A 25,451-nucleotide genomic window follows, 5' to 3' on the forward strand; every position below is an offset into this window, starting at 1 on the left:
CGCAAATAAGTCTTTAATTTAGCACTTTGCGTTGCATTTTTGTCATTAAAGGCGAATATATAGATTATTATATATTATTATATCTGAGAAAAAAGAACAAACACTGGTGGATACTGTAACGCAGTATAGCCTACATTTACAACTGTGAGAAGTAAAACAAATTTAAGTCTGTTCTTTACTTGAGTAATTGTATTTTTGGACAGCCCATTATGACTCTTAATATTGGGGCGACTGTGGCTCAGGAGGTAGAGCAGGTCGTCCAATGATCCATGGGTCGGCGGTTCGAATCCCGGCTCCTCCTGTCTACATGGCGAAGTGTCCTTGGGCAAGACACTGAACCCCAAATTGCTCCTGATGTGCTGGTTGGTACCTTGCATGGCTTCCGCCGCAATCGGTGTATGAATGGGTGAATGTAATGCACAATCTATGTAAAGCGCCTTGGATAAAGGCGCTATATAAATGCACCATTTACCATTTATTGTACTTTTAATGCCACTAATATCTAGGAATGTAAAAAGCACATTACACTTAGTCTTTTGTGAAAATAGCAAATCTAATGTTTACTATATTCTTTGAAACTTTCTTGAAAAGCATTTTTTAATGTCTACATTTTAAGAGCAAAAAGAAAAGGTACTTTGTAATTGTACTTTTGAATAATGTATTTTTACTTTCACCTACCTATACCTACAGTATACTTTCACTTGTAGTTGAGCAATATTTGACCAGGAGTCTGGACCAGGAGACTATTCTTTGACTCAAGTAGCCTACTGAGGTTGAATAATTTGCCCAACTCTGTAAAACACCAAGATGAAGGAAGCCTACCTGTTATTTTCTGTTATACAATAAGCAATGCTGTATGAAGACATTCACAACAACACTATACAGGCCAATGAGTAGTTTTAGCCTACATGCTATATTTAAAATGCCCAACATGAACCCTATGATCATGTAAATTAGCAACACATTGAGTGATCGCGTGAAGTCCAGCTAATATTGTAGAGGCACACACAGACACAACCAGTAACAAAAAGGACAGAAAATGAGTAGGACACAGTTCTACCCAAACTCTGCTCAGCAAGTCTTTTATTTGCAATGCTCCATTTGTGTTTCCAGTTTCTGATGCAAAAAGAAGCAATAATTCCTTAACTCTACCTCCCACAATTCAGTATAATGTCCTGTAAAGGTGTCTTTTATTTTGAAACCCCTGAAATTCAGCCCAAAATGAACAGAAGTAAAGATCGGCCATTACCAATTTGCCGATGGATAATATCACTTTCATCAGAAGCTTTAATATTATTGTAACCGCGCCTATTTTTTTTATGAGCTCCTAACAACAACGTTTTGTTTAATCACCTCAATCTGAGCCTCAATTTCGAGAAAAACGCTGCTAAAAGTCGAGGCCATCACAGGAGTCTATGCAGCAGCTATCTTGCTACAGTCAAATACACCAAGCCGGGCATTGCCTAGCGACGTGGAATGCTACTATACTGTAGAAAAAAAGAGGCCATTCTAGATAAATATATACCCCAAATTCACGTGATTCACGTTAACGGCAGTAAAAAGGTAAAATAATAGAGAAAGCAAAAATATTTACAAAATTTCAATAAAACTTTAGGGAGGAGGGGTGGGCACAGCATTCAGGAAGTCCCTATAGTCCCTAGTCAGACTCGTCCTCTGCCTCAAGGAGCCAAGTGAAGAAGGCGGTCACCGACTTCAGGGCCACGCCCTTGCCCGTTTGCTCGGCAGGGTCCTTGCTGGACTCCCACCTGTAGAAGGCCTCCTCTTTGATGATGTCCTCGTCATAGAGGGTGTCAAAGAACATCCGCAGCAGGTCTGGACAGGGAGGGACAGACAGGAAGACAGGTTGACGGGTCCTTGAAATTAAACCATGCCCAATGGTTGTTAAATTAAATAAACACAGAGGATGTACTTATTATTGATAAGGGGAGTCGGCGATACTCACTAGGAGGTTGCTCCATGTGCACCATGAGAGCCTGGAGAGCATAGAGGGCTTGCAGCTCCTTGTTCTCATCACTCAGGTATCTCTGCAGGAGACTGGCTCTCTGGGTGATGTGATCTACATCCACCTTGTAGGGGTTCTCGCCTGAAGGGAGGAGGAACAAATGCTGGTTCATTTAAATTGACTTGGTTAAAAAATATTGCCGGTGTTCGATGGATACTCCCATAAACAGTAAAATCCCAAGAGAGCATTAAATATAAGGGACCATTTGGCTACAGGTTACTTTGTATTCTCAATTTCAGGCATACTTACATATGAATATGATAGCTGACTGGCATATAGATGTCATCAGAGCACGCACAAAGTGGTTCCAATCAGTCTGTTGCTCATCTACGTTAGCCTGGATGAGCAAAACAAAACAGGTGAATATTCAAATGAAAACCAATTACATGACTGTCCTGCTGTGTACTTGACCAAAATGGCATTATTTCACATAGTATAACATACCGTAGTAATTTCACCCCTTGACATAACAAACACTCACACAGATTATTTTTCCAATATAAAATTTCAGATTTCAGAGTCCAAAATACTTTTTCTTCTCCCAGTCACACACATCCCCAACACCGGTACCCACCTCAATCCAGTCTCTGATCCGCTGGTTGTTGGCTTTGTCCTGGATGAGTCGGTCAAAATGTTTGCCAAGCTCCTCTGCAGTCAGTACCTTCTTCTTCTTGGGCTCCTCAGCCGCTGGCTCCTCACCAAGAGTAAACACCACCTTCTGTTAACGGTGCACAGGTTACACACAGATACATCAATCAACACAGATTCCTCTTCAACCAACAACCCATATAAGTTCAGCAGTTTGCGTTTCCATTTTAATGTTAGTTTGGAGATGGACTGTTTACTGTATTATTGTACAGACCTGTTCTGTCACAAACTTGTTGACATCCTCATCCTTAGGCAAGAAGTCACTCCAGTCCAGCGCATCGTCGGCCCACATAGCTCCAACCTTCTTATGGGTCTGGTGGAAACGATCATTTGTTTTATCAACACAAACACAAGTAGAATGTTGTGGATATGGACAGTGATAAAAAAGTACTGTGTAACATTAATTATTTCTTTCTGCCAAGTACAAAAGATTTGTTTTGTCTTGGGTGATGGTCACATACCATTCCTTTGCAGAGTAAGGTGAGGATCTGGACAAGTAGCACACCAGCCTGACCCTGAGGCACTAGAGGCTTGGAGATCTCCCTGAATACACAATTCACACAAATTAAGATCTCACCGGTTTAGAAGATATGATGATGATAAGGTCTACAGTCAGAGCCTCACCTGAAGAGCGGTCCCATAGGGATGCATCCTTCGTGAAGCATGGGTGTGATGAGCTCTGCCAGGTAGAGCCAGAAATGGGGGATGTCTATGGCCATGTCCTCTGCCACGTCCAGTATCTCCTGTAGCCTACAGTCCACAGCAAGGACGGTTCAATATCACCTCAAGTCATTTCTTCTAACTCATTGTGATATACATGAATGTGCAGGGTATGACTCTCATCTCTCTCTCACCCTTTGTAGTACTGCTGTGTGGTAAGCGTTCCTGCCTTGACGAGCTGCTGCAGCAGCAGGCCTGTGTGTTCCCTGGCGCTGGTGCTGCGTTCCAGTGTCGACTCCAATCCGTTCCGCACAAACACGAAGAGCAGCGAGGCACAGTTGAGCTCCGCCACACACTGCAATGCCTCCTACAGTACCCAGAGTGGAGAGGGGGAATCAGAAGACAACATGGACATTTAAAAAAATGCAGCCTCCTATACTTGTACACAGCCTGAAGGTAATTTGTCATAATAAGTGCAAACGGTCACCCGTTTTGTACCTTCAAGTCATAAATGTGAAGATACTCCTCTAGGATGGCTTTGGACTTCTTCTCCAACTCCTCTTCATTCAAGGCGGGTTTGGAAAGAGCAGGGGGAGGAGTGGGGGCGTTTTCACGCTCCTCACCAAGAGTAAACTCCACCTTCTGTTAACACAATCAGTGCCGGAAGTGCTTCAAAATAGGAGCTCTGGGTGGCCGGGGTTGTCTCAGCGCTTTTACTCTTAAAGCCATGACCCGGAAACAATCTACTAAAAAAAGTTGACTTTACATTGCTAGCTTACATTGCGATCATTTTAATTTATACGATATATGATCCAAAAAGCGTTAATATTTTGCGGGAGAGACGGATTAGCAGCAGAAATGAAGCGCCAGCATATCGATCCATTCATAACCACGGAGAGCGCTCTGGATTAGGAGATACGAGTCATTCTTTCCGCCGCGCTAACATGTAAGTCAACGGCAAGCTAATAATTGCCCAGAGCGTAGCATACGGCAGCCGAAAGGCGAGGCGAACGGGCCAAAAAAAAAAAAGGAAAAATTCTGAATATTCTTATCTCGCCCCGTATCATGGAGGATGCGCTAGGATGTCCTCAGACGTTCTTTGTACAGCTTGGTTCAAATCCCTAAGACGTTCCCATACGTCGGATGTACAGATTGTGTTTTAATGGTGCACAGGTTACACACAGATACATCAATCAACACAGATTCCTCTTCAACCAACAAAAAAAACAGACAACAAAAAGGTGCATGTGCTGCAAAGTCTTACCTGTGGGGGAGTCGGAGTGGTGGTGGACCTTCCACCACCCATGATCTCCTCTGTGATATCACGTCCACCCTGGTTGGGGTCTCGTATTCTGAACTATCAAGAGAACAGGGCAAGTACTGGTTAAGTCTCCACTCGACACTGATCCCACATCCCAATCCTATGCAAACGATCCTCTCCCCACTGATCTATAGCAGTGAACCCATCATAATGAACACTATTGTCATTTTGAGGCAAAAGGGAAAGTTCCACATTGAATGGACAATAAAGGTCCCCCTAGTCAACTCATCCGCTGCCCTTTTGTTGTGGTATACTACCAAATAACTATGAAACCCTGCGTTTTTGTCACGTTTCTCACAATTCCCGTCACTCTGTCATGTCACCTAACTCAATTCTCCGTCACTCACCCCAGGCAAGCCCCAGGTCATTGTGACAGCAGCCCCCTGGTCACCCCAGGCAAGTCCCCAGGTCAATGTGACAGCAGCCCCCTGGTCACCCCAGGCAAGCCCCAGGTCAATATGACAGCAGCCTCCTGGTCACCCCAGGCAAGCCCCAGGTCAATGTGACAGCAGCCCCCTGGTCACCCCAGGCAAGCCCCAGGTCAATATGACAGCAGCCTCCTGGTCACCCCAGGCAAGCCCCAGGTCAATGTGACAGCAGCCCCCTGGTCACCCCAGGCAAGCCCCAGGTCAATATGACAGCAGCCTCCTGGTCACCCCAGGCAAGCCCCAGGTCAATGTGACAGCAGCCTCCTGGTCACCCCAGGCAAGCCCCCAGGTCAATGTGACAGCAGCCCCCTGGTCACCCCAGGCAAGCCCCAGGTCAATATGACAGCAGCCTCCTGGTCACCCCAGGCAAGCCCCAGGTCAATGTGACAGCAGCCCCCTGGTCACCCCAGGCAAGCCCCCAGGTCAATGTGACAGCAGCCCCCTGGTCACCACAGGCAAGTCCCCAGGTCAATGTGACAGCAGCCCCCTGGTCACCCCAGGCAAGTCCCCAGGTCAATGTGACAGCAGCCCCCTGGTCACCCCAGGCAAGCCCCAGGTCAATATGACAGCAGCCTCCTGGTCACCCCAGGCAAGCCCCAGGTCAATGTGACAGCAGCCTCCTGGTCACCCCAGGCAAGCCCCCAGGTCAATGTGACAGCAGCCCCCTGGTCACCCCAGGCAAGCCCCAGGTCAATATGACAGCAGCCTCCTGGTCACCCCAGGCAAGCCCCAGGTCAATGTGACAGCAGCCCCCTGGTCACCCCAGGCAAGCCCCCAGGTCAATGTGACAGCAGCCCCCTGGTCACCCCAGGCAAGTCCCCAGGTCAATGTGACAGCAGCCCCCTGGTCACCCCAGGCAAGTCCCCAGGTCAATGTGACAGCAGCCCCCTGGTCACCCCAGGCAAGTCCCCAGGTCAATGTGACAGCAGCCCCCTGGTCACCCCAGGCAAGTCCCCAGGTCAATGTGACAGCAGCCCCCTGGTCACCCCAGGCAAGTCCCCAGGTCAATGTGACAGCAGCCCCCTGGTCACCCCAGGCAAGCCCCAGGTCATTGTGACAGCAGCCCCCTGGTCACCCCAGGCAAGCCCCCAGGTCAATGTGACAGCAGCCCCCTGGTCACCCCAGGCAAGCCCCCAGGTCAATGTGACAGCAGCCCCCTGGTCACCCCAGGCAAGCCCCAGGTCATTGTGACAGCAGCCCCCTGGTCACCCCAGGCAAGCCCCCAGGTGCCCATGTCATTGTGACATCATCATGACATCAAGGACCATATAAGATAGCTTGAACCGGTGCTGGTTGTCTCGTTAGATCCCGCTGCAGTGGTGTCCGATCCGAACTTAACCGGGATGCAGAACTTTCTAACAACGATATCCGGTTTGTAAAGCCAGATATCACTGAGGACATTTGGGTTGTAAGGTCACACTGGATATCGCTGTTGTCTCAATACATGGAGCTATTGGGTGTCTCCATACAGTATATGGAGCTCTAGGTGAAATAACGAAGGCTTTCACATTGAGCTCCATATATGGAGACAACCTATAGCTATAGCTGATGCCCCCCATGCCAAAGCGTCAGCGCTCGCCCAGCAGTCTGCCGTCAACGAGTTGGATGCGTGCCCTTTAGGGATTCTCGCCCCCAGGCATCTAAGGCTTAACTCACACCTTTCGATCTAGCATACAACATTGATGCATGCTAGATGTTTAGGGTACCAGTAGGGGCAAAAGTGGCGCTGTTGTGCCAGAAACAGAGAGAGAGACAGTGTTGCACTGTTGCCTGCTAATTACAGAGATAGAGAGAGAGAGAGAGAGAGATAGAGAGAGAGGGAGGGAGGCAGGGGGAGAGGGGAGTTGCACCACTCAGTTCACACGGGTGTGATCTTTCATAATAAGTGCAAATAGTCCGTCAAGTCATTCACGTGAAGATACAGTGCACCGGGTGGGACACCGGCTGACAGTTAAAATTAGGTTCATCCGCTGCCCTTTTGTTGTGGTACACTACCGGCTTGCGCTCCCTCTTGGGCGGGCCTTGTGGCTGGGCTGGTGGCTGCTGAGGGGGCGGAGCTTGTTGCTGTTGCTGGACGGGGTTGATCATGACGGGCGCGGGCTGGACAGAGGGTGTGTACTGGGTCTGGGCTGGATAGTATGCACCAGCTGTAGGGCGAGATGAGGAAAGAAGAGGGGCGAGAGAGAAAATGGCAGAAAAAAATCTTAGCTATACCATCCAGGATGAATATGCAGTAACACACAAACGGACTTCCCTTCAGGATTTTGCAGTTCTGCTGTAATCGCAACAGCAATAGCTGCCTTGCGTTTCCTTTTAATTCCTTCTTCTTTTTTGGAAGGGGGGGCGGGTGTGCAAAGCAATCTGGGGGGTTTTAATCTAATCTAAAAGTGTAATTGGGGCCATGCTTGTTGGTGAGTTCAAAGATGAGCCTGGGATGAGATTTTCAGAAGGGAATTGTCTTTATACAACTGTGAATTCCTGACAGGATGTAAAATAGGACACCAAAACAGACACTAAAAAGACTTCTTCCCCAACTCTTCTTCGCTCAAGACTGGTTTGGAAAGAGCAGAGCATCTTACTTACCACAAAGAATGTAATTAATTATGATTACATATTGCCAAAAAATAACAACCCAGTGGTAGATGAACAACTTGGATTAAAAGCCTGGCTTAAAAATTTATCATGGGGACTCATTTTCGCTTCTGGGATTACTATACTGTAGGTCTAAACTGTCTCTGAGGAACATGTCCAACCAACATTCCGCTGCATTAACCGGTATGAGTAAGGGACAAATACTGTGAATACATCTTGGTTCTTGATACATACCTGGCTCTCCACTGACTCCGGTTGTTCTTCCACTAATGCCTTTGCCCCAGTTGCCCCACATGCCTTTGCCGCCTGCAGGGCCCAGTAGCTGGGTTTCCAGAGAAACAGGCTAGAAGCAAACACAAGATACAATCATTTAGGCCAAAAGATGAGGAATGGCAATTTAAAACCACAGTGCAATGTACAGTAAGTAAGTAGAAATAACTCAGTGATCCTTATACACTACTACAGCCTGTGCTTGATGAAGGTACTGTACACATACCTTTGTGATAATGCTGAGGCGGGAAGTGTCAATGATCCTGTTCTTGGTGGATATGGGCACAGTGTTCCAGCCCTCATCCTGGGGCTGCTGACCCCGGCCATCTCCTTCCCGACCTTCCCGGCCACCCCCTTGGTTGTGTGAGCCACGGCCCCCCATGCCTCCTCCCATCCTGCCTCCTCCTCGTCCTCCTCCTCCGTACTTCTGGTTGAACATCTGCTGCCGGACATTGATCTCCTCTAGTTCTGCTTCCATGTGGATCTGGGCGATGGTCTTGGGGCCCTGGTTCCCTCTACGAGGTACCCATGAACACTATGGAGCAACACGGGGGAGAACATCTCTCAAACTATTTGACGTTTGAAATGAAGGCAGGAGGCTGAAGAATGGGGTTGATGAGTTATGAAGGATAACAGGACATGTTGAAGAAAATTAGTTTGAAACCAGGGCAGCAATTTAATTGATAATGTATTCATTGTATCCTACCTTTCTGAGGTCTATGACATCCTGTAGCATGAAGCGGATTCTGGATGAGGTCTTCCTCTCCTTGATGATCTTATCCATTTCATTGAAGTACTGATCCATTTGAGGCTGCGAGGGACAGACGGAGATAGAGAGACACTGACACTTCCGTTTATCAGAAAAGCAGTGTGTGGGGGACATGCGTATGCTCTGCTACCTTGGCTTTCTCAAAGTCGAGGTCCTTGCCAATGGTGGACAGCAGCCTGCAGAGGCATTCCAGAGACTCTTCGTCGTGATTCTTCAGTAGTTTGACTACGCAGTCATGCATGATGGCCTGTGTCAGCATCTTCAGTTTAAAAAGCTCGCAGATGAATATGATGTTGCCCAGCGAGCGGTGGCGGGCCTGGTCCCTGGCGCTGGTCAGCTCCAACTGCAGGCGCTCCTGATTATCAATTCCTCCTTCCTCCTTTTATCAATTAGAAATAAGAAAAGTAAGCATGGGCTCTGTCTGGACTGGGGTTTGTCCCAGTTCAGTCACTACTGCAAACAAGAAAACATTTATGCGCATCATGATGGGTGCCAAATAATCCTACTATAAATGTGCCACGTCTCTGCGTACGTGCGTGCGTACATGTGTATACGGTTGTAATGCACGTAACTCGATAACCGTTTGACCCACCGACTTCACATTCGACACACGCGTTCTACACCCCCACAGGGAGTGCAGTGCCAGGTATCGAGTCGGTCGGTCGCATGGTTCTCCAGAAACACCACAGAAGGCTCTGGTCAGGCTCTGCCAGTGGGCTGAATTGATTGCCAAATTGTACACTTTTCAGTTTGCAGTCTACGTACACAGGCACATCCACAGATCTCCATGTGGGACACCGGCTGACAGTTAAAATTAGGTTCATTAGGTTCCCAAGTTGCATCGTTCCCAAGTACACTTTAATCGGTGTCAACTCTTCCGCTGCCCTTTTGTTGTGGTACACTACCGTCTTGCGCTCCCTCTTGGGCGGGCCTTGTGGCTGCTGAGGGGGCGGAGCTTGTTGCTGGACGGGGTTGATCATGACGGGCGCGGGCTGGACAGAGGGTGTGTACTGGGTCTGGGCTGGATAGTATGCACCAGCTGTAGGGCGAGATGAGGAAAGAAGAGGGGCGAGAGAGAAAATGGCCTTCAGGATTTTGCAGTTCTGCTGTAATCTAAAAGTGTAATTGGGGCCATGCTTGTTGGTGAGTTCAAAGATGAGCCTAGGATGAGATTTGTGGGAATTGTCTTTATACAACTGCGAATTCCTGACAGGATGTAAAATAGGACACCAAAACAGACACTAAAAAGAAGAGGCCACACCGAGCGCCAATGTACGCCCTACACAAAACATGCACTGAAAAAATACAAACTTAGCAAGTAAAAAGGTAACAAATTCATAACTAAAATCCTACAGGCAAACAAGCAGCACCACTGGAAACAGGGAATGCCATACGGTCTTTGCCACTGAAGCGTGCTGACCAACACACAAGCACACACTACTCACCGGGGTAGCGCTGGGAGGTGAGAGGAGCACCGTGCAGCGAGAGACGCCCGTTCTCTCGCCCGCCCCCTCTCCCCCCACCTCGCAGCAAGAGAGGGCTCTGAACCGACGCCGCAAAGGAGAGGAAGGCAGCGAGAGGGAGAAGAGAGGAAAGGAGGGCAGGAAGAGACAGATGCAGAATGAGTAAATGAGAGGAACGAGGGGGTGTTAAGGCTGTGTCAAGGTGAAGACTGCAGATAGAAAGAACTCCAACTGAGAAGGAAAATCAAGCCAGACCTCTGTGTGCTGCTGTTCCAGAGAGACAATACACAACAACAACCTGCCAGGCAAAACCATCCAGCACTACCGTAGGAGGTTTTCCCACTAATAGACATAGATCCAAACCAGAAATGCCATGTTGTAGTTAAATCTCATGTACAATAGGCTCTTTGGTTTTTGAGTCAAAATATTCATGGTTGTTGCATGATCACTTGTGGTTATGGTTGTGCTTGGCAGGCATGAGTCTAGTGCATTGCCACTTACCATAAGCTTGGTATTCAGCAGGGCTGGTGCCAGGATAGAAGCCTGACGTGCCACTGGTCACTGGATACTGCTGAGTAGAAGCCATAGTATATGGAGCTCGATACTGCAGAAAGAGAAAAGGTTACAAAACGCTGTTTGCCAAGTATGGGTCACGATGAAGTTCAAATATTTCTCCAGTCCACTTCATAGTTTCCACATTGTCAATAGCACAATGTTCAATGTGACTGGCTATTTGTGTAAAAGGGCTAGGCAACAAATTGCAACGTTTCGACCTATAGGTCTATTTGCCTGATGAAGACCTACGTCGAAAGGTAGGTCGAAACGTTGCAATTTGTTGCCTGTTAAATAGGATCGATACGATAGGGACTGTTATTCAAAGGTTAGGTTTAGGGATCGCCTCAGTGGTGTCCGATTAGAACTTAAACCGGGATGTTTAACAGGTGTAATTGGAATGGTGGTCTTGGTGAAGCTATGCAAGGTATCTGGGTTGTAAAGCCAGATACCTCGGAGCGTAGGAGTAGTATACGGTAGGAAGGGGTCTGGGTTGTAAGGCCGGACACCTTGGTTCGTATGTGTTGAGGTGAACTTGATGCTTGAATCTTGTGTCTTGTGTTTTATGTTCTGCATCTTGTGTCTTGCTTGGGTCCAGTAGACTGTGGATGTTTAGAAGCTGGGATCTATCTGCCTTTTATGATGTGCGCAAGTCTAATGTGACGATGATGTAACCACTGTGTATATCCACCTTTGGGGTTTCTATTAATATGATGTCAGCGCTGGATATCGCCGTTGTCTCCATATATGGGACTATAGGTTATCCTCATATATGGAGCTCTAAGTGAAAGCCTTCGTAACATTGTGTCTAAATAAAGTAAGTCTCGGAGCTCTAAAACCTGTTCTCTCTTCCTTGATATTTGCCTTGATGCCTGACATCCAGCACCTGGCCTAAATATAGGCATTGAGATGTGCACACAATCTTCTCTGTGTAGAGTGTGTGCTGCAAAGATATTAAAATAGATGCCTCATTGGCTGCTGCAGTTCGTTGGTGCCATGTGTGTTGACGGGAGGGCGGAAGAATTTACACTGGTACGCCAGAAGAGTGGACGGAACACTACCTCACACTGCCACTCAAGTGACTACTGGCCAATCACAGCACATCTTTTCCGGGACGTATCGGACCCGAACATGCGCTCTGTGATGCACACTCATGCCTCCGTGGTGCTTCGCAAGGAATCTCCAGAGCCGAAAGGGGCGTCTACTTTTATATGTCTATGTTGTGCTGAACCATATGAAGAAAAAAGTGGAATGTCCACACACGATATAATTCAGCTCCCAGTCTTTTTTATTTCAACGTATATAATACGTTTCGCCCCTCCGGGCTTTCTCAAGTTGAACCATATGAACCATGAAGAAAACATGTTAATAACTCGCGATCTAAATCATCCCGTCTAATTATAAAAAAACATCCTGTGTTAGACGGCCCTCCGCTGTCCAGTTGCTAGTCGTGATAGTTTGTTGTCGATCGCCTTTAGAGTGGTGTGGCTATTGTTAGCTGCTACACACACATTCACAACAACATCCTGTCCGTCGGTAAAAGTGGTCCGTGTTTATAAATCGACTAGGCGTTATAATGTAATGGATTAAATAACCCTGTGCAATTAAAGTGTTAACGTTTTAAGATTTCCGTCCATTTCAAGCTCAAGCCATTTCAAGCTCAAGCCCAATGTCTGATGTTCATTCATGGATTCAATGAATGTATAAAATAGTTCCTTGAAACAGAGTTCCTTTAAAACTGCCAGAGTGCTAGCCTGTTTCAAGAATGGTCTCCTCAGCTGCTCAGTCCCATCAGTTATACTCAGTGGCACATGGCTCAATAGAAGTCATCACTGTTGACATTTAATGTGGAACTTGGAATAATCCAACACCACAAATCAAATCATAACCATATGCATTAAAACCACTTGGGATGGAAAGATGGCTTTAAACAGGGAAGTGTTTCTCACAGGTTTAGCAGCCTCAATCTCCTTCTGCTTTTTCTCGAAGATCTCGTCATCGTCCTGGTTCTTCTTTTCTTTTCATTTCATTTTATTTCGCACAGTGTATCACAATACAGTACAAATCATAATAGATAACAATTAATTTGTCTTTCATACTTCCTATATATCTGAAACACCCATGGCGAAAAGGAGCAGGAAGAAGAATACATTCTTATAAATACCTTCACCCATTTCTCGAACTCCTCTTGAACTTCCGCAAGCAGCAGCTTGCGGAAGTTCACAGTGACTCCTGGCTTGTCTGTGGTGGGGACTTTCAGCTGAGGACATCAGAGTTCAGAGAGACATGTTAGGATACACATTTTACTCACACTCACAAATGTGTTATCTTGTCTAATAAAAGACAACCAATGGGGGGAGCGGACATGGCACAGAGCTAGTTGTGCACCGGTGCTGCACACTGAAAATTGAAGATCCACAAGCTTACAACCGTAAGCTTAACGTGTTGTAACATTGTAGATCAGACATTTATGGAGCGTCGCAGTCCCACCCCCTTTCAGAACGACGAGTGGCCCAGGAAATAATTCCCCATTAATTTCCCCCATAGGCTTTTCAAAATTAATTTATTTAAAGACGTTGATGGATAAATTTATGTTGTTTACACATCATTTCAAGTTGGACATCTCACCATATCTGTTTGTCCGGTCAGAGGTCCCTATCACTTTTAACTCGGCCCCTAGCTGTTTGTGTCTCTATCCCATCCCTACTTGATGTCATGACACAATGATTGTATGATTTTCATGGTTAGACAGTTCAATCTATCTGGAGCAAGAGAAGGCCCAGGTTGAAGCTAGCAAAGTTACAACTATCTGTCTCTGAAGGAGGGCTGGACCTCCCCAATATAAAATGGTATCAGACAGCTGCACAACTACGATTTGTAGCAGCATGGTTAGAGGAAGATCAACCTACTGTAGATGGCTAGATATTGAAACTGCACAGTGTGATTGTCCTCTCCGGAATCTCTTGTTTCTCAGAGATCCTACAACAGCAAAGAAATATTGTAAAAACCCAATTGTTTCCAACACACTAAAGGCATGGAAGGTGGCAAGGCTTTTGGAGGGTCGAGCCAAAGTAACATCGGGGTTGATTTAGGACTTCTATTTTACTTACTTCTATATTACTAATCTAATTACAGTATTATGATCTGGGGGCGTGTAGTATGTCATATTGCAATTTTGGGCATGTTAAGAAGCGCTTTTGACACCCCGCAGAGTGCGCAAAACGGCCTTGAATTAGTCATGGGTGTGTTTAAGGCGTGTTTGAGACGTACCCAATCAACATGTCCGTACTATTCTCTTTACCAGTCAGCTGTACGGAATGCGCACTTTGGGGATCGTGGTATGACATTTCTTCAGGCTGGCACCATAGAAGACATGACATGCCTTTGTCACATTTGGGTTAATTATTCCTATTGCACTGCATGCTGTCACCTTTATGCCTCAAAAGAACAGACCCACCTTTCAGATCGGAATGGAATTGCGAGTAGATAGCAGCATATTGGCAAATTGACAATCCATGCGTAATTAATTAATTCGATAACGATAGAACCATGTACCATACAGCGAATGAAAGCAAGATTCCTAAGGAATATGGAGATTTTTACATTTAATAAAACGGTTGAGAAATGAGAGAACCATGAGTGTTTATAGGCTAATATCAACGTTTTTTTATGAAAGACCAAACGGGCTGTGAACTTGAAGAGCTCAATCACCATCCCGACACGGAAGAAATATAGCCTAGTGCATGCATGTATATGCACTTGCACACAGTAGCCTACACACGCTCTTTATTTGTTTCTATTGAAAAACACCAGTAAAATAACGTTTATTATATTTTATTTCATTCAAGTCACGACGAAGGAATGAGTTGAATGCGTGCTGCGTAATGCTGTGGCCCCGATGGTATGGTCTTCGCTGAGTTCGCTCGTAGCATTTTATTGAAGAAGACTTGAATCGGGTGTGATACAGCATATGAAAGCACATTTCCCACGGATTATGGAGATGTTTTTATTTATTTTTAAGGTTGAGAAATGAAAGAATTATAGCCGTTTCTAATCTCAACATTTTTTTTTAAAAGACGCAAAACTGCCATGTCTCATAGAATCAAGTAAATAGGTCTATAAAAATAAGCGCATATAACAGGGGTCTGTAACCTATTTTAAATGAAGTGCCATGTTTTTATTTTCTAAATAGTGAGTCTGCCATATCCAGATTAATTTGAATGACACCACATTAAAATAAAAAAACATATTTTGATTGTCCACAAATATAAAGTTCTTCCTTTTTAAATATGTTCTTGCACATTGTTATAATGATCATTATATATCCCCCTGCAGTCAGAGTTCATAGTTTTAATGAATGAATGTGATGCATTGTGAGCTGGTATAGATCTGCTATTTTCAAAAGTAATCTTTTTATTTAATTTTTGGATTAGCTGTCCTTAGTTGGGCAAATGCATTCATCTGGGGATCATTGACATCGGAATGTGCTGTGTGAGGATCACTGGTTTAAACAACATTAGGAGAAAAGCCCAAATAACCACTTTAGAAACAAGAAAAACAACCACACAGAAAGCAACTTTACAGAAAAATAAGCCGCTTATAATAAACAGACATGGCAACACTCTACCAGCCTCTCAGAGCCGCTCAAGTGTCAAATCAAACAGTGCTTTTTGCGTTTATGAGGTGGTCAGACCCACGTCTAATCGTTATGCGCTGAGTGTCTTTAGGTCAAGGGGCTTAATAGCAAATTGCGCAAAGCGAAAATAATTAACATATGGACACTCCCACAATGCTAAAATATTCAGGACCGCGGTAAGCCATAATGTGTGTGCGTTCAACACGGGTCAGTGCGTTCAACACGGGCCGATATGCCTTTCATAATACGAATGTGCGCAGAGCGAGGCCAATTTATGTATTTCCATTGGTAAAACGCACCTTCAAAATCTACCCAATCACCTCTTACCTCAATTCAGGGGAACCCAGACTTTCCTCCTGGCCTTACTGACCTTGGGTTTAATTATTGGAGAGATAGCGGTATAACAACATTAGAAGATCTTTTTACCGGCCCTATACTCATGTCATTTGATCAAATACAACAAAAATATGACCTACATCGCAGTCATTTTTTCCGATTTTTACAGGTGAGGGATTTCATTCTCAGACGCACAACACTATCAACTAATTCAACTACCTCTCCAATTGAGAGAGTGCTGACAATGGGTTTCACAAGAGGGTTTATAAGTATTCTGTATGGCATGTTAAGATCCAAAACAACTGTTGACACACAAGATGCTAAGAGGAAATGGGAAAGTGATCTTGAGGTTGAAATTTCAGACAAGGTTTGGTGGGAAATATTTGAAAATGCCAAAAAACTTTCTGTGTGTAATAGAGCTTGGTCGATTCAGCTAAGAACCATACACAGATTACAGATCTCACCTAGCCTTCACCATGAAATGAATCCTACTCTATCTCCTCTCTGTCTTAAGTGTAAAACTGAAGAGGGAAATTATATTCACTGTATATGGTCATGTCATAAGATTAAACGATACTGGTTGGGTATCGTGCAGCAGTTGAATGAGATCTTTAATATGGAGTTTGAACCTGACCCTATGTGTTTGATTCTTGGGCTGACTGATGACAAGATTGTTGACAAGTTCCATACACGTCCGTTTAATCTCTTAACTTATGCTGCTAGGAAAAATATTCTGTTGTCTTGGATTAATGAGAAACCACCAACAAAAAAAGACTGGCACAAAATAATCATGCAGTGCATGCCGTTGGAATTCCTAACCTGCCTGCTACGCTCCACCACAGATACCTTCTATAAAATATGGGACCCATATTTGAGATTTGTTGGCCCTCAGTTAGCTACCACCTTGACCATAGGGTTCCTGGACAGAAGCGATGCCACTAACCTTGATTGATAAAGTTATGGATATTATTATGTATGTATGTATGTATAATGCATATCTTTAATTTAATTTAATTTTCTCTGGAGTTGTTAACCCATCTAAACTTTCAAGCACCAAACTGCAAATGTGTCCATATTTGTATATTATTTTTGCACTTTATTTTTTTTGGTATAAGTGTATGTGTCCTTTGTTCCACAACGCGCCTGAGCTGAGCTGAGCTGTCTGTTTTTGTTTGTTTTTCCTGTCTTGTCTTTGTCATAAATTGTAAAAATCAATACAATTATTATTGAAAAAAAAAGACTGCGATATTAAGGACTTTGTTTATCTTAAGTTCTCGGTCTCTACTCAGTTACTGTGGCACAATGTTTTGAGTTAAGTCGGCATGCAGCTGCCGCATTATCAAATACACAATACATAGTAGTAGTGACTTAAGGTTTCCCAAAACTTTTCTCTACATAACACCCAGCTATAGCAGTAGTCAGTAGGAAAAAGGTTCAGAGCCACAGGTTGTCATGGCAACGCATTCATCTTCATGAGAATCCAACGGGACTCCTCTCACCATCTTGTGACGGCGACGTCACTACGCCATCATCATCATCAATGTGCTGAACCAACGAGGGGTGGCCAACCATCCAATGAACTAACAACAACAAACTGACGTCAATTCCCATCTTAAAACAATGGACAATGCTTCAGAAGATTATTCAGAATCATTCGGACATTTGGATTATTTCTGTAAAATTGTATTATGTAATTGTACCGAATATGCAACACATTTCTTGTAGAATTGATTAAACTTTATATACTTGGTGTGGTCTATTTTTCCGGCGTCTTTCTAAAATTACTTTATACTGGTCATTCTATTTTGGGTCTTTACAAAGGTTTTCAATCCCTTTCCTGGATGGTATTTAAAGGGTAATTCACTCATTTTAAAGGTAAAATATCTTAATTCATTCTGATTAATTTGGGTACATTCAAACTTCTCCCAAAGGTTGTATTCATTGCGCATTGTCTTAAAGTGACAGCACTACATTTGGTTCCAACTCTGCGTGTTCTAAAATGGTTCTTATGTTATGGTCTTAAACTGACAGCTATATTCTTACAGCTATTAGTATATTTTCAGTATATGTACCTGGTGGTCTGGACATATTAATATTATAATATAAGGTCCTGGTTCAGACTTACATTATTCACTCATAAAATAAAAACATTCTCTTCATAATGGTTGAATCAGAACCATCAGTTTATACCGCGGACAAAGCCAACTCGGCTCGTGACAAATCATGACAATAAACAGATGTTTTGGGCAGATCAAATAATTAGAAAGAAGAAAATTAAAGGCAGGGTACAACAATTTTGTTTTGTTTTTCTTCTTACTAATTATTTGATCAAACATTGTTTGTTGTCATGATTGGTCACAACTCGAGTTGGCTTTGTCCGCTGCGTAAACGTCTTTAAATAAATACTTTTAGAAAAGCCTATGGGGAAAATGACTGGGGAATTATTTCCTGGCACAAACTGGAGATAATCACTGAAGAAATGTCGACGACTCACCCCCATAAGGCAGCGGCACATGTTGGCGTAGGCCACGGTGAAGTGGTGGTCAGAGATGGCCTTCTCAAAGATGAGCTCGATGACCCCCTTGAGCCTCTCCTCCGTGTCGATGGTCAGCTCCATCACCTGCTTCATCAGCTGCTTGAACGTCTCTCGGGTCAGCTTGTTGAGGATGCTGCGCACGCGCTTGAACAGCTCCGCCGTTTTCAGATTTTCGGGGTCATCCTCGTTTTCAGCATCCTCCAAGCAGGTCGCCCGTGGTTTCTTCACCGAAGGCTTCCAGGCCTTCTCAGGCTTGTTGAGCTGCACGTCATTGTTGAGTGACATGGTGATGATCTTTCTTGGCTCTTTCCTTTGGCGCTGCTGCGAGCCACGCTGACCTATCGGCTGATGCTGAGCGGCGGAGGCATGAAGGAAAATATATGCAATGTGAAATGCCACTGAATCTGAATCTGAAAAAAATAATGATCTCTCTTTTCAACTGACAGCTGACACTTTTATTGTGAAGGCAAAAGTTTCAGAACGTCTCATCCTGCATATTTCCGCAATGCTGAAAATAGCAAATCTACAAGTTCACAACGTGTTACGGAGGCGACGCGTTGTGAGCATGCAACACGTCGTACGGCGAAGCATAAATATCTCAGGCTTCACTTTGTTTTTAGCCGAAGTGACGTACACAGACACATGGCTCCTCAATGCAAAATAAACAGTTAGTGTAAGGGACAGTAGGTCGGGACACGGTATTGATAAGGTATAAGCTTTTTTCGGTGGCACGTTATGTTTAATCCAACAACAACAAGTTTACCTCAGTGTTTGGGACATGTTCTGTGTCTGTGTGGATGATAGCCCTGGTCCAGTGCGTTAGTGAGACTCGCTACGGCTACGTGGATGAGTGAGCACACATCACAGTGTTGTGAGCTGCGTGCACCACGGCAGAGACAGATTACATTAATTCGGTGTTGGACTCAGGTTTATTATTATTTTAGCAGGACTTTTGGCTTTGTGTAGTGCTTTAATGAGCAAGATCTGTACCGTAAGTACCCTAGTTAAAGTGAAAAACTATTTTCGATTAACTGTTTTTCTTCCAAAAAAAAAAAGAAAATCGCGATTCAGATTTAAATTTGATTAATCGCGCAGCCCTATTTGGAATATAAACGCTTCTAGAGAGTCTTTAGATGAATCAGCGTGAGGTAAGAACGGAAGATTATGCCTCCCGGTTTTGGGGGGGAACGGAAGGCGGGCCTTTTCAGAGTAAAATCTGCCATATCTGCTGGCACTCGAGCGCCTTTATTCTGAATATTCCTGGGCAAAGAAAGTGTTAAAAGGCCCTACTCTGCCACTACTTTATTTTCTTTCCACTAACAAATTTATATATTTTTCATGAAACACGCAAGATAAACAGATCATCATCCAATTTAATAAAAGGACAAATGCTGTTGCATTTTTTGCTGCTGCAAAAACAGAACATTTTTGTGAAAAACTTGTAACATGTAAACATGTAACTGTGTGCAGAGGCCCACATACCTTGTCCAGTACCACATCACTGATGGCAGGCAATCCTTCAGGTTTGTGCATGCTGGCGCCTTTAAACTCCATGTCATACCGCTTCTTGTTCTCTGGGTCAATTGGCTTCCATTGCTCTGAAGGAATAGCAGAACACACAGTGTGAGACATTTGTACTGGAAGGGTCCATCCTGTCAAGTCTCGACAGATCCATCTTTAAAGACAAAGATAAAGCTATGAGGAGTATGCACACTGAATTTAACTGTCATGGCACGACTTGACAAACTGGGAAATATTTAAACCCAGGACACACCCTCTTTGTATTGATACTTCTGCTCAGCGGTGGGTGGGTCAGTCTCTGCATTCTGCTTGTCTTCTTTCTCCTCCCAGGTCTCATCTGGAGCGTCTTTGAGAGGGGCGGCCGGAGTGGCGGGGACAGGTTCAGCCTGAGTGGATGAGGGCTCGGGGGCGGTCTTCACCTCCTGCTGCTCCTGGATGGGACAAAATAACAATTCAATATTCAATATGAAGTCATTATATATCATTTTAAGTGCATGCTCACACAGACACATGTTCTGTGTCTGTGTGGATGATAGCCCAGGTCCAGCACGTTAGTGAGACTCGCTACGGCTACGTGGATGAGTGAGCACACATCACAGTGTTGGAATATAAACGCTTCTAGAAAGTCTTTAGATGAATCAGCGTGAGGTAAGAACGGAAGATTATGCCTCCCGGTTTTGGGGGGGAACGGAAGGCGGGGCTTTTCAGAGTCAAATCTGCCATATCTGCTGGCACTCTAGCACCTTTATTTTGAAGAATTCGTTTGAAGAAATAGTGTTAAGATTGATTGAATGGCGACTGTGCCATTTTTGCCTAGCATGCCTACCCAGCCTCATCCCCCCCACCTTCAGATACCCTATGACACCCCTGACTAGAGTATAGGCGTTAGTAGCCTTCCTAGAGATACTTCCACCTGTTTATAATCCATTCAACACTTATAAATGTACTGTACAGTAGGGTGCTATCTCCAGTTGCCTTCTGGCTTCATCCATCCATGATTACTATGAAAAACAAGAAACATATTGAAATCTCACCTCTCTCTGTGGCCAAGTTGTCTTCAGGATGTTGTCTAGTTGGTCTCTCAAACCAGACACGACATCAGTCACATCTCTGAAGGACCTCAGAGGACAGATGACCACACTGGGTGAGACTACTGGACATCCACTGGAACCGGAGAGAGACTGGAAACTCTGGAGAGAGACAAGCGGAGAGACAAGAAAACCACTTTAGACAGGAATGGAAGATCGATTGATCACAATTGGTGGAGTTGAGCTGATCCTGTCCTTCAAAATACGCGCATATACATGCACACTTTCCCTCATTGTATATATAGTGTTTTTATTTTTACTGTGTTGTCATGACAGAGGTATTGTAGACTCTTAGCTTTGTCTCCCTGGATATGTGCCGGTGTCACCACAACGGCCTCTACAGGGACTGCATGACAGAGGCTGCTAGGGCACGACGTCGGCCGACCTCTGTTTTGAGGTCACCGATGTTGGACACTGTCGAGCCAAGATATTTAAAGGTGGAAACATGGCCGCTGAATAACACTCTTGCGGCCTCCAGAGCCAGAGCCCTCAGGAGGATTGAAGGCATCATGTGGAGCCAGCATGTTACAAACCAAACTTTAAGAGAGCTAACCCAACCGCCCCCAGCATCCCGTCTTGCAGCAATACGGCGAGTGCGCTGGTATGGCCACACCATTCGCCTGCCAGGGGAACATCCAACATGCACCATCCTGGACTTCAATCCCCAGCAAGCCGGCTGGAGACGACCAAGAGGCACCCGCTGGCTGGATGTAATAATAACCCAGGACCTTAGAGCATGTAACGTGACTTTGGCACAAGCTCAACCAGACCTGGTGGCTTTGGTTGGCTCTTTGCGCCCTGAAGTGCAAGAGGACTAAGTAAGTGTTGTCATGGAAGTGAATTGAAGTTGTCTTTAATTATCATAGTTACAATAAACAATCTAATTGTGTTTTTGGTATTGAACACTGGAATACAAATTATATTTTCTATACATCTAATAATTGTATACTTTCAAAATCAAAGAATTGCTCTATAGTCGGTGCCCGGCTGTAGAGCACAGAGTCAGTAACAACGGAAGTCGTGGGGCAAACGGTTCTTGAGTTACATGGATTACTAATGCACGTACGTACACACACAGAGACTTGGTGCATTTATAGATAGCCAATCTACAAGCTGTCTAAATGTTTGAATGATATGGAGTGGAATGAAATACTGTACTATGAAGCCGATTTGTCCTAAATGAGTCAAAACCAAAGTGTAAAAAGACACGTGTGGAACCTGAATGAAAGTGATGACGTCCTCAGTGTTGGACAGCTCCTCCAGCTCAGCATGTCTCCTCTCCAGCTGCTCCAGGGTCTCCTCCAGCTGTCTCAGTAGAGCCCCAGTCTGAGCCACTGCAGTCTGCTGTGCTTCTGCAGACCTCTGCACGCACGCACGCACACGCACAAACACACACACACACACACACACACACACACATGCTACATTAGCGCAGTGGGGTCACAATGGGGTCCTTCAACCCGTTCAATTTGAGAAATAGATTAGCATCATAATCATTTTAACCATTATACTTTGGCTATTCAAAACAAAAAGTACCAGATATATAAGCTTAATATCACGTCACTTCGTGCAGTGATATGAGCTTGTGCCAAATCTTTGCTTCTGGAGGTCCCTGGAACAAAATATTTTGAAATGGGGGTCATATCATTTTTCATATCATTTTAGGGGTCCTTGACATGAAGAGGTTTTGAGAACCACTCACGTTCAGAGCCTCCAAGACCGGTCTAAGGTCTTTCAGCTCCTTCTTTTTCTCCTGGATCTTCTGCTGGACTTCCTCCTGACTTGTCACCAGCTGTTTCTGCAAGAAACAAGGAAGCTTAGAGAAGGAAGGGATATGGTTATGTGACTGGGCTGCGCCATGACACTTTCATGGGAGGCAAATCTCATACCGGAAATTCAATTAATACATGGCAGTGAATGGAGCCGGCTGGACCAGCTTGTGAAGAAACATTATTTCTGAACAGGCAGTTTGGCTTGTAAACATTGTGGACATTTTCATGTCAGGAAACCAATTCTAACCAATCAGAGAGAAAGAGCTCTTACACACTCAGGATACAAGGTAAAGTGAAATTGGAGAGTTTAGTTTGGATCCACACATCATCTTAAATCAACTGTGTAACTTCTCCAAAATACACTTTTTGCAGGGGCAAGATTAATGGACATGAAATATGATTCATGAAAAGTTATCAATCCACCGTAGTTTTAATTGGGTCAAAAATGTGTGTACTTCATCCTTGAGCCCATTAAAACCGGGGAAAGCATTCTGTGAAATTTTTGATTTTATAACATGTTTTTTCAGAAAACTATTAGGATTTACAGTGGTTTATAACAAGTGTTTCTCAAAAATGGCAGATCTACAAGCTCATAGCGTGTCACTTGAGTTTGTGGCGCGCTGCAACCTTGTTAATCTGCTAATTTGTTACATTTATTTTATTTTATTTTTAAGATATTCCTTTTAGCCTTTATTGATAGATTGATAGTAGACTGACAGGAAATGGGGACAGAGATGGCGGGAAGACACGCGTAAAAGGCCGTCGGGATCGGGAGTCAAACCATGCCGTCAGGCTGGCTCAGCAGCCTAGGTGCCCAGACAGTTGAGCTAACCGCCCGGGCCAATTTGTTACATTTCTAAAAATATTTTAAACACAAATCTTCTCTTCTGGGAGTCCCTAGCCGTGGGGGTCCATCACATGATTTGTCTTCAAGTGATGGTGGTGCTACCTGTTTCTCTGCCTTATCTGCAGCAGCTGACACTGTGTCATGGCCCTTGTGTTCATACATGGTGCACAGATAGCAGATACACTGGTGGTCTGTGCGACAGAACACCTCCATCAGCTTGTCATGCCTGGAGCACATCTTCTCCTGCAGTTTGTTGGTGGCTGGAACCAGCTTGTGCTTCTGCAACACAGGTGCATTGTAGTGAGGCTGGAGGTGAGTCTCACAGTAAGAGGCCAGACACACCAGGCAAGACATGAGAGCTTTGTGACGTCTGGCTCCGGTACAGAGATCACAGGCCGTGTCTGCTGGACCGGCGTACACCAGAGCAGCGGAGGCAGCAGGAGACTGCTGAGCTTCTGTACTTCTCAGGCTCATCACGACCTGGAAGTAAAGAGAAGAGGAGGGAAGATCACTCACTGAGTGTGAGCTTCATCTGATAACTGTAATAACACTGAACACTGTGCTTTAAGTTGATTGCTTTATGCTGTAAAAATGTATAATGTAAGTATTTAGCAGACACTCTTAACCACTAGAACCCTACAGTATGTATCTGCTATTATGTTTGCCTGACATAGGGACGCTAGGATTTAATGATTAACCAGTGACTAACAAAGTCAAAGATCACAGTCAATTACCCTAGTCATAAAGTACTGTAGACTTAGCCTGACACTCAGCCTGAATTCTCATTTACGTTCACATAATTATCACCTGAAACATATTTTGTCCGGGTTTGTGTGAATCCAAACATTGGCTTGTGATTGGCTGATCACCCCATTTGCATGGCTGAGAAAGGAATGTGATGTATGATGATAAGCGTGCCCCTCACTTCACACGAGAACCCCAACATGAATGGCCTACTGTATATGGCCGCGTACCACAATCTGAAAATATTTTTTGCAGGTAAATATATATATATACATACACATATTGCGTTGCGATCAGAAATGTTCAAATAGCAGATGTATAGGGTTACAGTAAGTTAAACAGACTGTGATGGTCTATTAACTAATTTAGCTGGGAACCCCATGCTGCAGTTGATTGATTGAAATTTTTATTAACAGTTTGCAGAATTACAGTACATTTCAAGCACAAACTCAATACAAAGACTGTTAACTGTGAGTGGACGACGAAGCATTACACTTGTTTACAACAGGGTCCACATTGTTCAATTCATCAAAACATTTAGAGACGTACAAATAGACACTTCTATATAGTTAAAGAACAGAGTTCCCCTCATGTACCCCAGGAAATAACATGCTTAGTATTTTTGGATATTATCAGCATACTAACATAATTCAAACAAGTAAACAACATATAGTAGAACTACAACCTATCAAAACAGGCAACAAGGAGTTTGCTGTGGCATTAAAATGCGGATGCGGTTTAACATGTGGTTCATATCTCACGACTCACCTCAGCCAGCAAGGTGTTCTTTCTCAGAAGAGGTCTGGGACTGAAGCTCTCTCTGCACCCGGGACAGCTGTAGACTCCAGTGGACTCATTATGGTCCCAGTAATCCTCAATACAACTGCTACAGTAACTGTGTCCACACTGTAGAGTCACTGGTTCATTTAGAAGGTCCAGGCAGATAGGACAACAGAACTGGTCCTGGCCCAGCTCACATCCCTGTTGTTGTTCTGCCATTTTAACACAGCCACACTCACTCACACTGAGAGAAAGCACACAACACTTCCGTTTACTCTGCAGAGAGACTGGGAGAGAAAACAGCTGAGCTAAGTTTCGTTTCTTCCTAGGAACAAAAATACTCACGGGGGCGTAGCAGCTATCTCCTGCGGGAGGTTTGCACATGCGCAGTGTAAACAGCAGAGGGTAGTACAGTCTGACGGACGACACATTGAGGGCCCTGGCCCCATATTTAAAACGAGATTA

At 44.6% G+C, this 25,451-nt stretch overlaps 1 protein-coding gene across 1 annotated transcript; it reads right to left on the reverse strand.

The window, feature by feature from the left end:
* Positions 1-1,074: 1,074 nt before the first annotated feature.
* On the reverse strand, positions 1,075-25,279 carry LOC310871212 (eukaryotic translation initiation factor 4 gamma 1-like). Its single transcript, XM_083782703.1, has 25 exons — positions 24,975-25,279; positions 23,565-23,942; positions 22,546-22,641; positions 22,062-22,205; positions 20,790-20,945; positions 20,009-20,186; positions 19,717-19,832; positions 18,193-18,585; positions 12,891-12,986; positions 12,676-12,729; positions 8,842-9,090; positions 8,649-8,753; positions 8,169-8,477; positions 7,907-8,015; positions 7,076-7,227; positions 4,596-4,688; positions 3,830-3,973; positions 3,526-3,698; positions 3,296-3,421; positions 3,133-3,214; positions 2,886-2,984; positions 2,598-2,741; positions 2,273-2,360; positions 1,964-2,104; positions 1,075-1,833 (listed from the first exon to the last, which is right to left on the reverse strand). Exons 1-25 carry the CDS (start codon positions 25,203-25,205, stop codon positions 1,658-1,660), a joined length of 4,032 nt encoding a protein of 1,343 aa, XP_083638829.1. The 5' UTR covers positions 25,206-25,279; the 3' UTR covers positions 1,075-1,657.
* Positions 25,280-25,451: the final 172 nt, after the last annotated feature.

Source organism: Protomyctophum parallelum, assembly GCF_964188405.1.
Source record: "Protomyctophum parallelum genome assembly, chromosome: 14".
In the NCBI taxonomy this organism is placed as follows: domain Eukaryota; kingdom Metazoa; phylum Chordata; class Actinopteri; order Myctophiformes; family Myctophidae; genus Protomyctophum; species Protomyctophum parallelum.